Source organism: Chiloscyllium plagiosum, unplaced genomic scaffold (genome assembly GCF_037043375.1).
Source record: "Chiloscyllium plagiosum isolate Xiang-an unplaced genomic scaffold, Cpla_swu_hap1 HiC_scaffold_3, whole genome shotgun sequence".
Lineage (NCBI taxonomy): Eukaryota > Metazoa > Chordata > Chondrichthyes > Orectolobiformes > Hemiscylliidae > Chiloscyllium > Chiloscyllium plagiosum.
Window position 1 is genome coordinate 162603250 of NW_028270141.1, and position 17156 is coordinate 162620405.

The 17156-nt window shown below is 44.8% G+C and overlaps 1 protein-coding gene across 1 annotated transcript in view; it reads left to right on the forward strand.

Annotated features, from left to right (window-relative positions):
• btbd9 (BTB domain containing 9) overlaps positions 1-14145 on the forward strand; it is a 169695-nt gene extending 155550 nt beyond the window's left edge. Inside the window, exon 9 of the mRNA XM_087976845.1 lies at positions 12892-14145. Within this exon, the coding sequence (XP_087832971.1) occupies positions 12892-13050 (159 nt within the window). The 3' untranslated portion in view covers positions 13051-14145. The remainder of the gene's footprint in view (positions 1-12891) is intronic.
• Positions 14146-17156: the final 3011 nt, after the last annotated feature.

The window sequence follows — 17156 nt, forward strand, 5'->3', positions numbered from 1 at the left end:
ATACACTTGTGGACGCCGCGTTATAGGAAAGATGTGAATGCATTGGAAAGATGTAGAAGCAATTTACAAGAACAGTTTCAGGGATGAGAAACTTCAGTGATGAGGTTAGATTGAAGAGGTTGAGACAATTCTCTTGGAGAGAAGAAGGCTAATAGGAGATTTGATAGATGTTTTAAAAACTGTAAAGAGTATTTAGGGAGAAGCTTTCCTGCTCATAAAAAAAAAAATGAACAAGAGGGTATAGATTTAAAGTGATGTGGAAAAGAAGTGTGAGATGATGCACTTTAGGAGAAGTTACAGGTTAAGGGAGCACTCAATGGCAGAACACAAGGAAACCTTGAGGAACAAGAGGAATTTCAGAGTGCTTGTCCACACATCCCTGAAGGCAGCAGAACACGTAAATAGGGTGGTTAGAAGACATGAGACATTTGGTTTACCAGTTCCTGGCCTAGATTATAGACCAGAAGAATTAGGGACAGGAGTAGGCCATTTGGCCCCTCGAGCCTCCTTACCATTCAATAGGATCATGGCTGATTCTTTGTGTCTATTTTCTTGCCCTTTCCTCATAAATCTTGATTCCCCACTAATCAAGAATCTATCTCAGTCTTTCAAATGGTACTTTCCTGAAATAAGGGACGCAGCTGCTGACAGTGTTCCAGATGTGCTCTCCCCAGCTCCCTGTACAGTTACAGTAAGACTTCTCTACCCTTATACTCCAACCCCCTTGAAATAAGGGCCAGCATTCCATTAGCCCTTCCTGATTACCTGCTGTACATGGGTGCTCGCTCTCTGTGTTTTGAGCACATTCCCACCCCCCGAATCCTTTGTGCTGCAGCTTCCTGTAGTCTCTGGCCATTTAAATAATATTCAAATCTTTTGTTCTCTTTCCAAAATGAACAACTTTTCCATAATAGACTCTAACAATCTTTTGCCCACTTACATCTCCTGTCCCGATCTTTCACTAAACTGTTTGCATCCCTATGACGACATGCCTTTCTACCTATTGTTGTGTTGTCTGCAAATTCTGTGACATCGCATTCATGTCCTTCCAGCAAGTCATTAAGAAATATCTTGAACAGTTGTTGTCTGACCTCTGACCCCTCTGGAAACTCATTGGTCACGTGATTGAATGATTCCGTTTCCAAGCTGGACAACTATTGCAGGTTGCATTTGAAAATGGTGAAGTTTTTTTTCCAAAAGAAAAATCAGACGTTATTTAATTCATGATTATTGGACTGAATTTATATTTCTTGTCTTGCAGCTGTGCTTATTTGATGGAAACATTTGGCAGAAAACTTATGATATTTAATTCTTCCTAGACAGTCAAGTTTGATCATCTTCTTAGTGCTCCACCAGGACCTTTTGATGCTGGAGTGGGGCCAGTTCCGAGGAGCCCACTAAACTATCCAATTAGTGGACACAACAACCAGCTGTCACCACTGACATTGGAAGGGACTTGACAGGGTGGATGTGGCAATATTATTTCCCCTTGCGGGAAAGTGTAGGATCAGAAGGCATAATCTGAGAATAAGGGGTTGTATGTTGAAAATGGAAATGAAGAGAAGTTTCTTTTCAGAGAGAGTGAATCTCTGGAAGTCTTTACCACGGTGAGCTGTCAAGGCTGTGTCATTAAGTATAGTGGGCTGAGATAACTTTTCATTCAGTCAGGGTATCAAAGGTTATGGGGGAAAGGCAACAAACTGGAGTTGAGGGTTATCAGATCAGTCGTGATCTCAATGAATCGCAGAGTTGACTTAATGGGCTGGATGGCCTACCTCTGCCCCTCTGTCTTCTGATCTTAAATACAGGGACAAAAAGTGTTCCAGATGTGGCCTTACCAGTGCACTGTATGGTTGTAATTCGACTTCTCTGTTTTAAAACTCAAACCCCTCAGCATTAAAGGCCAAGATTCCATTTGCTGTCTTCATTACTTGGTGCAGTTGCATGTTAATATTTTGTCTAAAGTTTCATACAGAAGAGCACCCAGCTCCCTCTATACCACAGTATTTTGGGGTATCTCTCCATTGAATTCATTATTTTACCTTCTGATTTTTCTTACCAAAATGCATGACCTCATACTTTTGTTCCATTAAAATCCAGTTGCCAAGACTTTGCCCACTGACTCAACCTGTCTATATCCTGGGGAAGATTCCTAACGTCCTCGTTAGATCCTATCTATATCCTGGAGCAGATTCCTAACGTCCTCGTTAGATCCTATCTATATCCTGGGGCAGATTCCTAACGTCCTCGTTAGATCCTATCTATATCCTGGGGAAGATTCCTAACGTCCTCATTAGATCCTATCTATATCCTGGGGAAGATTCCTAACGTCCTCGTTAGATCCTATCTATATCCTGGAGCAGATCCTAATGTCCTTGTTAGATCCTATCTATATCCTGGGGCAGATTCCTAACGTCCTCATTAGATCCTATCTATATCCTGGGGCAGATTCCTAACGTCCTCGTTAGATCCTATCTATATCCTGGGGCAGATTCCTAACGTTCTCGTTAGATCCTATCTATATCCTGGGGCAGATTCCTAACGTCCTCATTAGATCCTATCTATATCCTGGGGAAGATTCCTAACATCCTCGTTAGATCCTATCTATATCCTGGGGCAGATTCCTAACGTCCTCGTTAGATCCTATCTATATCCTGGGGAAGATTCCTAACGTCCTCATTAGATCCTATCTATATCCTGGGGAAGATTCCTAACGTCCTCGTTAGATCCTATCTATATCCTGGAGCAGATCCTAATGTCCTCGTTAGATCCTATCTATATCCTGGGGCAGATTCCTAACGTCCTCATTAGATCCTATCTATATCCTGGGGCAGATTCCTAACGTCCTCGTTAGATCCTATCTATATCCTGGGGCAGATTCCTAACGTCCTCGTTAGATCCTATCTATATCCTGGGGCAGATTCCTAACGTCCTCATTAGATCCTATCTATATCCTGGGGCAGATTCCTAACGTCCTCATTAGATCCTATCTATATCCTGGGGAAGATTCCTAACGTCCTCATTAGATCCTATCTATATCCTGGGGCAGATTCCTAACGTCCTCATTAGATCCTATCTATATCCTGGGGCAGATTCCTAACGTCCTCATTAGATCCTATCTATATCCTGGGGAAGATTCCTAACGTCCTCATTAGATCCTATCTATATCCTGGGGCAGATTCCTAATGTCCTCGTTAGATCCTATCTATATCCTGGGGCAGATTCCTAACGTCCTCATTAGATCCTATCTATATCCTGGGGAAGATTCCTAACGTCCTCATTAGATCCTATCTATATCCTGGGGAAGATTCCTAACGTCCTCATTAGATCCTATCTATATCCTGGGGCAGATCCTAATGTCCTCATTAGAACATGTCCTCCCATCTCTTTGTGTATCATCAGAAAATTTAAATACATAACACTCTGCCTCTTCCTCCGAGTCATTAATACAGATAGTAAATCATTGATACCCTAAAACTGATCTGTGTGGCACTCCACTAGTTATGTCATTTCAACCTCGGGAAGATGGATTATTCTGAACTGTTTCTTCTGTGGGTTAACCAATCAATGCTGATACATTACCATAATACTATGAGGTCTCCAATCTTGTACAGTAATCGTTTATGTGATTCCTTCTCAAATAGAGTCATACAGCATGGAGACTCAAACTGGTCCATGCCGACCAAAATGTCCATCGTTCCTCCCCACATTCTAAGGCAAATTTTGATGGAGTTAGACAGGAGTTTGCAGGGGTTGGTTGGAGTAGTTGATGGAGTTAGACAGGAGTTTGCAGGGGTTGGTTGGAGTAGTTGATGGAGTTAGACAGGAGTTTGCAGGGGTTGGTTGGAGTAGTTGATGGAGTTAGACAGGAGTTTGCAGGGGTTGGTTGGAGTAGTTGGTTTGCAGGCAAAGGGACCTTGCAACTGGGAGAGGCCTTTAAAAGTGAGGTATTTAGAGAGACAACTTTTTTACCAGAGGGTGGTACGCATATGGAATGAGCTGCCAGCAGAAGTGGTTGAGGCGGGTACATTCACAAGGTGGCACGATGGCTCAGTGGTTAGCACTGCTGCCTGACAGTGCCAGGGACCCGGTTTCGATTCCAGCCTCGAGCGACTGTCTGTGTGTGGAGTTTGTACATTCTCCCCGTGTCTGCGTGGCTTTGCTCTGGTTTCCTCCCACATTCCAAAGATGGCCAGGTTAAGTGAATCGGTCAGGCTAAATTGCCCACAGCATTCAGGGATGTGTAGGTTAGGTGCTTTAGTCAGGGGGTAAATATGGGGTAGGAGGAATGGGTATGGGTGGGATACTCCTAGGAGAGTTGGTGTGGACTTGTTGGGCCAAATGATCTGTTTCCACATTGTAAGGCTTTTATGATTCTATGAAATACATGAATAGGAAAGGCTTAGAAAGATACAATGTGGAGATGCCGGTGTTGGACTGGGGTGGACAAAGTTAAAAATCACACAACACCAGGTTATAGTCCAATAGGTTCATTTGGAAATACTAGCTTTCAGAGCACCGCTACTTTTATCAGGCAGGTAAAGTTCCGGGAAATGGGGTTAGCATTGATGGACATTGGGTCAGCATGGACCAGTTTGGGCCAAAGGGCCTGTCTCCGTGCTGGAGGACTCTATGACTCTAACCTCATTTCCCTGCACTTATCCTTCTTAATCTTTCCTATCCATGTATTTGTCCAACTGCCTTTTAAATGTAATGCATGTACCTGCCTCAGCCACTTCCGCTGGCAGCTCATTCTATCTGCATACCACCCTCTGTGTAAAAATGTTGCCTCTCAGGTTCCCTCTTGTTCTTTCCCCTCTAACCTTAAACTGATGCCCTCTAGTCCTCGATTCCCTAACCCTGGGACACAGACTGAGTGCATTCACCCTGTCCATGCCTCTCATGATCTTTTCCACTTCTATAAGGTCCCCCTCAGTCTCCTACGCTCTAAAGAAAACGTCCTAACATGTCCAGCCTCTCCCTATAGCTCAGACTGTTGAGTCCAAGCAACACCCTTGTAAATTTATTGAGAGGAGTTACAGGGAGGTAGTTACTCCACAGCCGTGTGAGGAAGGTGGATGGGTTACCGTCAGTGGTAGGAAAGGGAACTTGTAGGCAGTACAGGGAACCTCTGTGGCCATTCCCCTCAACAATAAGTACCATTTTGGATACTGTTGGGGGGGACATCTTACCAGGGGTAAGCAATGGGGTACAGGTCTCCGGCGCAGAGTCTATCCCTGTTCAGAAAGGAAAGGGGAAGAGGAGCAGAGCATAAGTCATTGTGGACTCCATAGTTAGGGGACAGCTAGAAGGTTCAGTGGGAACGAGAGAGACTCTCGGTTGGTGTGTTGCCTCCCAGGTGCCAGGGTTCGTGATGTCTCTGATCATGTTTTTGGGATCTTTGAGGGGGAGGGGGAGCAGCCCCAAGTTGTGGTCCTCATAGATACTAACGACATAGGTAGGAAGGAAGGTGAGGATCGAAGGCAGAAATTCAGGGAGCTAGGATGGAAGTTTAGAGCTAGGACAAACAGAGTGGTTATCTCTGGTTTGTTGCCCATGCCACGTGCTAGTGAGGTGAGGAACAGGAAGAGGCTGGAACTGAACACATGGCTACAGGGATGATGCAGGAGGGAGGGTTTTGGATTCTTGGATAATTGGGGCTCTTTCTGGGGGAGGTGGGACCTTTACAAACAGGATGGTCTTCACCTGAACCAGAGGGGTACCAATTTCCTCAGGGGGGAGATTTGCTAAAGCTCTTCGGGGAGGGTTTAAACTAATGTAGCAGGGGGATGGGAACAGGGGGAGGGCAGTGAGGTCAGGGATTGGTTTACAAGGTCACGAGAGGGCACCAGCAATCAGGATGTTGGTTTGACGTGTGTACTTCAATGCCAGGAGCATTCGGAATAAGGTGAGTGAACTTTCAGCAAGGGTTAGTACCTGGGACTTCCATGTTGTCTCGATCGGAGCGAGAGTAACAGGGTAATTGTTTTGGGGACTTTAACATCCCCAATATTGACTGGGAATGCTATAGTTTATGTAGTTTAGATGGGTCAGTTTTTGTTCAATGTGTGCAGGAGGGTTTTCTGACACAGTATGTAGACAGGCCAACAAGGGGCGAGGCCACATTAGATTTGGTACTGGATAAGGAACCCGGTCAAGTGTTAGATTTGGAGGTTGGTGAGCACTTTGTGATAGTGACCACTGTTTGGTTATGTTTACTTTAGTAATGGAAAGGGATAGGAATATACCACAGGGAAAGAGGTATAACTGGGGAAAGGCAATTATGATGCGATTAGGCAAGATTTAGGATGCCTCGATGGGGGGGGGGGTGCAAGGAAACTGCTGGGGGATGGGCACAATTGAAATGTGGAGCCTATTCAAGGGCCATCGACTGCGTGTCCTTGGTAAGTATGTACCTGTCAGGCAGGGAGGAAGTGGTCAAGTGTGGGAGCCGTGGTTTACTAAAGAAGTTGAAGCTCTTGTCAAGAGAAAGCAGAAGGCTTATGTGAGGATGAGGCATGAAGGCTCAGTTAGGGGGCTGGAGAGTTAGCCAGAAAAGATCAAAAGAGAGGGCTAAGAGGAGCCAGGAGGGGACATGAGAAGTTGTTGGCAGATAGGATCAAGGAAATCCCTATGGCTTTCTACAGGTATATCAGGAATAAAAGAATGACTACAGTAAGATTAGGGCCAATCAAAGATAGTAGTGGGAAGTTATATATGGAATCTGAGGACATAGGGGAAGTCCTTAATGAATACTTTTTTTCAGTATTCACATTGGAAAAGGGAAATGTTAGTGAGATTACGGAGATACAGGCTACCCGATTAGATGGGATTGAGGTTGACATAGAGGAGACTTCAGCAATTTTGGAAGATCTGAAAATAGATAAGTGCTCTGGGCCGGATGGGATTTATCCTCAGATTCTCTGGGAAGCCAGGGAGTAGATTGAAGAGCCTTTGGCTTTGAGCTTTATGTTGTCATTGTCGACAGGAGTAGTGCCAGAATACTGAAGGATAGCAAATGTTGTCCCCTTCTTCAAGAAGGTCTTATCCTGGTAATTATAGGCCAGTAAGTCTGACTTCAGTTGTGGATAAGATGTTGGAAAAGGTTGTAAATGATAGGATTTATAATCATCTGGAAAGGAATAATTTGATTAGAGATAGTCAACATGGTTTTGTGAAGGGCAGGTCGTGCCTCACTAACCTTATTGAGTTCTTTGAGAAGGTGACAAAACAGGTGGATGGAGGTAAAGCCGTTGATGTGGTGTATTTGGACTTCAGTAAGGCATTTGATAAGGTTCCACATGGTAGGCTATTGCACAACATAAGGAGTTTCGGGATTGAAGCGGCTTTAACAGTTTGGATCAGAAATTGGCGAGCTGAAAGAAGTCAGAGGGTGGTGGCTGATAGGAAATGTTCGTCCTGGAGCTCAATTACCAGTGGTGTACCACAAGGATCTGTTTTGGGGCCACTGCTGTTAGCCATTTTTATAGATGATCCGGATGTGGGTGAAGAAGGATGGGTTAGTAAATTTGTGGATGACACAAAGGTAGGCAGAATTGTGGATAGTGACTACATTAGCAGGTAGGGCATTCCACGCCCTGATCACTCTCTGACATCTGTCTTAAATCTATCAGTTTGTAGTTATGCCCCCTCGTACACGCTGACGTCATCATCCTAGGAAAAAGACTTTCTCTGTCTACCCTATCTAATCCTCTGATCATCTTGTGTGTCTCTATCAAATCCCCCCTTAGCCTTCTTCTCTCCAATGAGAACAGACCCAAGTCTCTCAGCCTTTCCTCATAAGACCTTCGCTTCAGACCAGGCACCATCTTGGTAAATCTCCTCTGCACCTTTTCCAACGCTTCACATCCTTCCCAAAATATGGCGACCAGAACTGTACACAATACTCCAAGTGAGGCCCCACTAGTGTTTTGTACAGTTGCAGCATGACATCATGGGTCTGGAACGCAGTCCCTCAACCAATGAAACCAATAAAGGTACCATATGCCGCCTTAAAGGTACTATCAACCTGGGCGGCAACTTTCAGGGATCTATGTACATGGACACCGAGATCTCGCTGCTCACCTACACTATCAAGAATCTTTCCATTGACCCAGTACTCTGCCTTCCTGTTATTCTTCCCAAAGTGCATCACCTCACATTTAGCTGCATTGAACTCCATTTGCCACCTCTCAGCCCAATTCTGCAGTTTATCCAAGTCCCCCTGCAACCTGTAACATTCTTCCACACTGACCACTACTCCACTGACTTTAGTGTCGTCTGCAAATTTACTAATCCATCCACCTATGTTATGCCTGCATCTAAGTCATTTATAAAAATGACAAACAGCAGTGGTCCCAAAGCAGACCCTTGTGGCACACCACTAGTAACCGGACTCCAGGTTGAATACTTTCCATCAACCACCACCCGCTGCCTTCTTTCAGAAAGACAGTTTCCAATCCAAACTGTTAAATTACCCTCAATTCCATGCCTCTGCATTTTCTCCAACAGCCTACCATGTGGAACCTTATCAAAGGCTTTACTGAAGTCCATGTATACCACGTCAACTGCCCTACCCTCATCTACATGCTTGGTCACCTTCTCAAAAAACTCAATGGGGTTTGTGAGACATGACCTGCTCTTGATGAAACCATGCTAACTATCTCCAATCAAATTGTTGCTTGCTAGATGATTATAAATTTTATCTCTTATAATCCTTTCCAAAACCTTTCCTACAACAGAGGTAAGGCTCACTGGTCTATAATTACCTGGGCCATCTCTACTGCCCTTCTTGAACAAGGGCACAACATTTACAATCCTCCAGTCCTCAGGTACTAAACCTGTGGACAATGATGGCTCAAAGATCAAAGCCAAAGGCTCTGCTATCTCCTCCCTAACTTCCTGGAAAATTCTCAGCAAAATCGCATCCGGCCCAGGAGACTTATCTACTTTCACTCCTTCTAAATTGGCTAGCGCCTCCTCCTTACTAACCTCAATCCTTTCAAGTCTCATAGTCCATAACTCTGTCTTCTCCTCTCCAATATTCTCCTTTTCCTGAGTGAACACCGATGAGAAATGTTCATTTAGCACCTCTCCGATCTCCACAGGATCTCACACAACTTTCCACTCCTGTCTTTGACTGACCCTATTCCTACCCGAGTCATCCTTTTATTCCTCACATACCTTTAGAAAGCTTTAGGGTTCTCCTTTATTCTATTTGCTAAAGCCTGCTCGTGTCCTCTCTTTGCTCTTCTTAACTCTCTCTTTAAATCCTTCCGAACTGATCTGTAACTCTCCATCGCCTCATCTGTACCATCTTGCCTCATCAACACATAAGCCTCCTTCTTCTTCATAACGAGAGATACAATTTCTGTCGTAAACCACGGTTCCCTTACCTTATCACTTCCTCCCTGCCTGACAGGGACATACCTATCAAGGACACGCAATATCTGTTCCTTAAACCAGCTCCACATTTCCATTGTCCCTATCCCCTGCATTTTGCTACCCCATTCTATGCATCCTAATTCCTGCCTAATCGCATTATAGTTGCCCTTCCCCCATCGATAACTCTTGCCCTGTGGCATGTACCTATCCCTTTCCATCGCTAAACTAAATGTAACTGAATTATGGTCACTCTCCACAAAGTGCTCACCTACAACTAAATCAAACACCTGGGTCTGGTTCATTACCAAGCACCAGACCCAGTGTGGCCTCCCCTCTTGTCGGCCCTTCGACACACTGTGTCAGGAAACCCTCCAGTACACATTGGACAAAAACTGATCCATCTGACATATGCTAGATGGGTATCAGCTTAATTTCACTGATTGGGCGCAGCATCGAGGGCCGAAGGACGTGTACTGCGCTGTAACAGTCTATGTTCTATGTAAATTTCTTCTGCGTTCTTTCTAGATAAGTAACATCCTTCCTACAACAAGGTGACCAAAACTGAACGCAATACTCCAAGCGTGGTCTCACCAACATCCTGGATAACAGCAACATAACTTCCCAACTTCTATACTCAATGACCTGACTGATAAGAGCCAGTCTACCAAAAGCCTTCATCATTGCCCTGACTATCTGGGACACCACTTTCAGAGAACTGTGAACCTGAACTCCAAGGTCCCTCTGTTCCATGACACTCCTTAAGGCCCTACCATTCACCGTGAAATTCCTACCTTGATTTGACTTTCCAAAATGCAAGACCACACACTTATCCATACTAAACTCCATAAACTCCCCAGCTGGTCAAGGTCTTGCTGCAATTTCTGATAACCTTCCTAACTGTCCACAATGCTGCCTAGTTTAGTGCCAACAGCAAATTAATGAATGCCTTGGACATTCTCATCCAAATCATTGATATAGGTAACAAACAGCAATGGACCCAACACTGACCCCTGAGGTACTCCACTACTCACAAGCCTCCAGTCTGACAAGCATCCTTCCACTATTACCCTCTGCGTCCTATCATCAAGCCAATTTTGTATCCAGTTTGCCAGCTCCCCCAGATTCCATGCAGTCTAACCTTCCAGAGCATCCTACCATGTGGAACCTTATCAAAGGCCTTTCTGAAATCCATATAGACTACATCTACCACCCTGCCCTCGTCAACCTTCCTGGTCACTTCATCAAAGAACTCTAACAAATTTTTGAGGCATGATCTCCCACTCACAAAGCCATGCTGACTGCACCTAACCAAACCCTGTCTTTCCACATGCATGTCTTGTCCCTCAGAATCTTCTCCAGTAACGTACCTCCCACAGATGTTGGGCCTACTGGGCTTCATTCCCAGGTTTATCTTTGCAGCTCTTCTTGAAGCAGGACACAAATTTGCTACCCTCCAGTCGTCCGGGACCTCACCCTTCTGAAAATCCAAATACGTTATACCTACTGGTTCCCCTGTATCAACTCTCCTTGTTATATCCTGACGGAACTCTTGGAAGTTTGTTAAACATGATTTCCCTTTCACAAAACCATGGTGACTCTATTTGATTAGCTTAAGCTTTTCTCAGTGCTTCACAACTTTCCTGTGACACCCATAATTGTACTCAGTACTCCAACTGAAGTCTAACAAGGGTCATGCTGGAAAAGCACAGCCAGTCTGGCAGCATCGAAGGAGCAGGAGAGTCGATGTTTCGAATATAAGCTCTTCATCAGGAATCCTGCTCCACGGTTGCTGCCTCCCGGCTGTGCGTTTCCGGCACCACACTTTTTAACCCTGATCTCCAGCAACTGCAGTCCTTACTTTCTCCTGATACTCCAGTTGAAGTCTAACAAACGGCTGATACAAGTTCAACATCATCTCCTTGCTCTTGTCTCTATTCATAAAGCCGAAGGCATCGTATGTTTTATTAACTGCTCTCCATATTTCCCTGCTTTCTTCAATGATCTGTGCATGTATTTACCCAAGTCCCACTGTTCCTTTAGAATTGCATCGCTTATATTATTTTGGCTTTGAATGTTCTTCCAACCAAAGTGCTTCACTTCAAATTTGTCTTTAGTGAACCCCATCTGTCACCTCTCCACTCACTCCATCAACTTGTCAATGTCCGTTTGGAGTTTCACACTGAGCTCCTCACAGTTCACATTTCTTCCACATTTAGTGTTTTCTGTGAACTTTAACATTATCCCTGCACACCAGGATCCAGATCATTATTTCAGGAAAGGCAGCGGCTCCAATATTGACCCCTTCGGGAATTCCATGACCAGCCTTCCGCTAGCCCGAAAACTATCCGTTAGCCGTGACTAAGTTTCCTCACCCTGAGCTAATGGTGTATCCACGTTGCTTTTGCCTCTTATATCACCATGACCAATACCTTTCCTCACCAGTCTGTTGTGTAGCACTATATCAAAGACCTTCTGGAAATCCATGTAGTCTACATCAACAACCATTACTCTCATTGAGGAGAAAGTGAGGACTGCAGATGCTGGAGATCAGAGCTGAAAATGTGTTGCTGAAAAAGGCAGCAGGTCAGGCAGCGTCCAAGGAGCAGGAGAATCGACGTTTCGGGCATAAGCCCTTCTTCAGGAATGATTCCTGGAGAAGGGCTTATGCCCGAAACGTCGATTCTCCTGCTTCTTGGATGCTGCCTGACCTGCTGCGCTTTTCAAGCAACACATTACTCTCATTGAGCCTATCTTCAAAAAAAACTCCCAAGTTAATTAAGGAGAATCTTCCCTTCAGAAATCCTGATCAAGCCATCTTTTTCCATGTGATTCCTGATTCTATCTGGGATAATTGTTTTGAGAAGTTTCTCCACCACCGAAGTTAAACTGACTGATCTGTAGATGCTGATATTGTCCTTGCAACCTTTTCTTGGACAATTGGTTTAGATTAAAAATGTTTTAGATTAAAATGAGTTGCCTATAATGTAATCAAAAAAGTAGTAAGCCTGATGATTGGAAGGGTTAAAAAATGTTAACATGACTGTAATGAGCTCATTGGAATTCGGAGGAGGAATAGGCCATCCAGCATCTTGAGTCTTTTCCAACATCCAATAAAATCATGGCTCATTTGATTTGCCAATCGCCAAAGAACTGTCACATAATTAATGAAAAAGAGGGAAATAAAAGCAGTGTGAGGAAGGAAAGTGGCATTCAATAATTTTTCCCATTTGCATAAGAGCTGATATGGCCAAAGTAAAGTGTTTGATAATGTCAAAGAACGTGTGTGACACTGGAATCCTGTGCTGTCTTATCATCTGTGTGGGCTTTCCTATTACTGTAGACAACTGGGGGGCACAGTTTTGGAAAGTCTGCATTGATAAATCTGATAACTGGGCAAATTTCTTTGTTCACTAATTTAAGGTGTTAGTTAAAACATCCAGACTCTTTATTCAGGAGTAAGTGAGGCAGGAATAGAGTTACAATTCTAACCCTCCTCTCCTACTCCAGGTATTCCATTGTGTGCACTTTGAGTGTCCAGCAGAAAGGAGTGTCCAGCAGGAACCAAGTGCAGACCCATCAGTAGCAAGTGCTGAAGCAGGACATAGATCTGGGGCACCAACTCAGTCTGTCCTGAACCCAAGTGACAGAATGCAGTGCAGCCACTGAGGTTAGAGAATGGATGGCTCTAATCATTTTTGATCATCACCTTAAGTACATTGAGACTGGTTCCAATCAAGGTACATGCCTGTTTTTGCCCATATTGTACTGCAAGCAACATTGGTCAGCCCTGCCTCTCCGATGAACATGTGTCTGTTCAAACCATTTCTGGCTCCATGTGTAATCAACGCAGTACAAATTGTCATGTCGAGATCAACCATCCAGTGTGTAGGAGGACAAGGATTGAGAGTCCTGTTCTCAGTCATGAAGTTTACATCATCAGAGATTTAACAACTTCCTGCAGACCGAAACTGATTCCATTTCCGTTCAGTGTGCGTTTCTGCTGTAACCTTGCAGTGTCGAAAGGGAAAGATTCCACAGACTGTGTCAATGGAGAATTCAATCAGACATGGACTAATGATTACAGCAAGAATGAGCCTGAGGACTAAATTGTAAATGTACCTCGCTGATTATAGGAAATTCAGACACTGCTGCCGAAATCTTGAAAGAGTTTAACTTTTCCCAGTCTCACTCATTTACCAAACACACTGTCAGACCAGCTCCAATTTTAACCCAGTTAAATGTTGGGAATTGGATTTGTGTTACAGACCCAGTCAAGCAAGTTGGGATCTGGCTGACAATGAGTTGCTTTCTTCTGAATTGTTGAATTTGGGTGGGTTTAATTTAAGACGCTGAGTGATGTGTCATTTCAATGAATAACTGCTAACGAGGCGTGACTGCACATAATGTCAATGTTACTGTCCAGGATAGTTTGGCTCCTGTGCTAGTCTAGAAACTGTATTTATGTTTTGTAGAGTACCAGATCTTCCCATTGAACTTTGGGGTCATTGTGAAATATGAGCTCTTGGAAATTATTTGAATTCCAACCAAGTCAGTGCTGAGACAAGGGCACAGGTATCACAGATGTGTCCTGTCCTGAGTTTATGTACTGTCACCATATTGAACTTGCAAAAATAACTCGCCACTACATTCATTCAAATAGCACCATGTTCACTTGCAAGTTCTGAGATAGAGTAGCAAATTAAAAAAGTATTTCTTGTCTATTCAGTAGGTTTATCCTAATAAAAAAAAACATGAAGCGTAGTTTGCATCATTCATCTCGTTGAAATGTAATGTTTTTGTACTGGAGCCAAGGTAGTTGTGTCTCTCTGCTCTGAGATTACCAGCATCAACGTGTCTGCATGTTTCAGAACTGCACAACTGAACCTGGATTAGCACGATGCAGGTTGCAGGTTTTGAAAATATTCTCTAATTATTCCATGTGGTATTGATAGGAGTGACCACCGCACAGTCCATATGGAGACAACATTCCATCTTCACACTCGTGGGGCAGCAGGGTGGCTTAGTGGTTAGCACTGCTGCCTCCCAGCACCAGGGACCCAGGTTCAATTCCACCCTCAAGTGACTGACTGTGTGGAGTTTGCACGTTCTCCCTGTGTCTGCGTGGGTTTCCTCCGGGTGCTCTGGTTTCCTCCCTTAGTCCAAAGATGTGCAAGTTGGGTGAATTGGCCATGCTAAATTGCCCGTAGTGTTAGGTGCATTAGTCAGGGGAAATGAGTCTGGGTGGGTTACTCTTCAGAGGGTCAGTGTGGACTGATTGGGCCGAAGGGCCTGTTTCCATACTGTAGGGAATCTAATCAAAATGTGTTCCATCATATCATGTGACATTTGTCAGCCAATACTAACTAGTATATGATTGACCACCTAGGCAATTCTGTGTCACTGGTTCTGGATGCTGTGGGCCACCAACAGCAGCAGAACTGTCCTCCAGCACAATCTGTAACCTCATGGCCCAGCATATCCCCCACTCGCCCATTACCACCAAGCCAGGGCATCAACCCTGGGTCAATGGGGAGAGCAGGGGGGCATGCTGGGAGCAGCATCAGGCAGACCTGAGGATGAGGTGCCAGCCTGGTGAAGGTACCAAACAGGATTACTTGCCAAACAGCATAAACTGCAAGTGGTAGACAGAGCTAAGGGATCCCACAACCAACATACCCGATCTGAGCTCTGCAGTCCTGCCACATCCAGGTGTGAATGGGGGTGGATGATTGGGTTGTTTAATTGTCAACTCTTAGGAATAGATTCCCTACAGTGTGGAAACATTTGGCCCAACAAGTCCACACTGACCCTTCGAAGAGTAACCCACCCAGACCCATTTCCCTCTGACTAATTCACCTAACACTACGGGCAATTTAGCATGGCCAATTCACCTAACCTGCACATTTTTGGACTGTGGGAGGAAACCGGAGCACCTGGAGGAAACCCACGCAGACACGGGGAGAATGTGCAAACTCCACACAGTCAGTCGCCTGAGGCGGGAATCGAACCTGGGACCCTGGCGATGTGAGGCAGCAGTGCTAACCACCTTGCTGGCCACAGGAGGAGGAGGCTCCACAAAGGCAAGAGTGTAAATGATATGTGGAGCTTGTTCAAGGAGCAACTATTGAGTGTCCTTGATAAGTATGTACCCGTCAGGCAGGGAGGAAAGGGTCGTGCGAGGGAACCGTGGTTTAATAAGGAATTGGAATCCCTTGTTAAATGGAAGAGGGCGGCCTATCTCAAGATGAGACGTGAAGGTTCAATTGGGGCGATTGAGAGTTATAGGGTAGCCAGGAAGGACCTGAAGAGAGAGCTAAGAGCAGCAAGGAGGGTACATGAAAGGTCCTTAGTCGGTAGGATTAGGGAAAACCCTAAGGCTTTCTATAGGTATGTCAGGAATAAAACAATGAGGGTAGGAATAGGTCCAGTCAAGGATAGTAGTGGGAAGTTGCGTGTGGAGGCGGAAGAGATTGGGGAGACACTGAATGAATACTTTTCTTCAGTATTTACTCAGGAACAGGGCATTGTCGTCGATGTGAATACTGAGTCATAAATAAGTAGAATGGATGGCTTTGAGGTATGTAGAGAAGAGGTGTTGGAAATCCTGGAAAAGGTGAAAATAGATAAGTCCCCTGGGCCTGATGGCATTTATCCTAGGATTCTCCGGGAAGCAAGGGAGGAGATTGCAGAGCCATTGGCCTTGATTTTTATGTCCTCGTTGTCTACAGGAGTAGTGCCAGAAGATTGGAGGCTAGCAAATGTGGTTCCCTTGTTCAAGAAGGGGAGTAGGGATAACCCTAGTGACTATAGGCCGGTGAGTCTCACTTCTGTTGTGGGCAAAGTCTTAGAGAGAATTGTAAGGGATAGGATTTATGCACATCTGGATAGGAATAATGTGATCAAGGATAGTCAGCATGGTTTTGTGAAGGGCAGGTCGTGCCTCACAAACCTTATTGAATTCTTTGAAAAGGTGACGAAGGAGGTTGATGAGGGGAAAGCGGTAGATGTGGTATATATGGATTTTAGTAAGGCGTTTGATAAGGTTCCCCATGGTGGACTACTTCAAAAAATACGGAGGTATGGCATTGAGGGTGAGTTTGAGGTTTGGATTAGGAATTGGCTGGATGGAAGAAGACAGAGGGTAGTAGTTGATGGTAAAGGTTCATCTTGGAGTGCAGTTACTAGCGGTGTTCCGCAAGGATCTGTTTTGGGACCATTGCTGTTTGTCATTTTTATAAATGACCTGGAAGAGGGGTTAGAAGGTTGGGTGAGCAAGTTTGCGGATGATACGAAAGTCGGAGGAGTTGTTGACAGTGAGGAAGGATGTGGCAGGTTACAGCAGGATATAGAGAAGCTGCAGAGCTGGGCAGAAAGGTGGCAAATGGAATTCAATGTAGCTAAGTGTGAGGTGATTCACTTTGGGAAGAATAACAAAAAGATGGGGTACTGGGCTAATGGTCGGATACTTGGTAGTGTGGATGAGCAGAGGGATCTTGGTGTCCATGTACACAGATCTCTGAAAGTTGCCACCCAGGTAAATAGTGCGGTGAGGAAGGCATATGGCGTACTGGCTTTTATTGGTAGAGGAATTGAGTTCCGGAGTCCTGAGGTCATGATGCAGTTGTATAAGACTCTGGTGCGGCCGCATCTGGAATATTGTGTGCAGTTTTGGTCGCCATACTATAGGAAGGATGTGGGGGCACTGGAACGGGTGCAGAGGAGGTTTACCAGGATGTTGCCTGGTATGGAAGGAAGATCGTATGAGGAAAGGC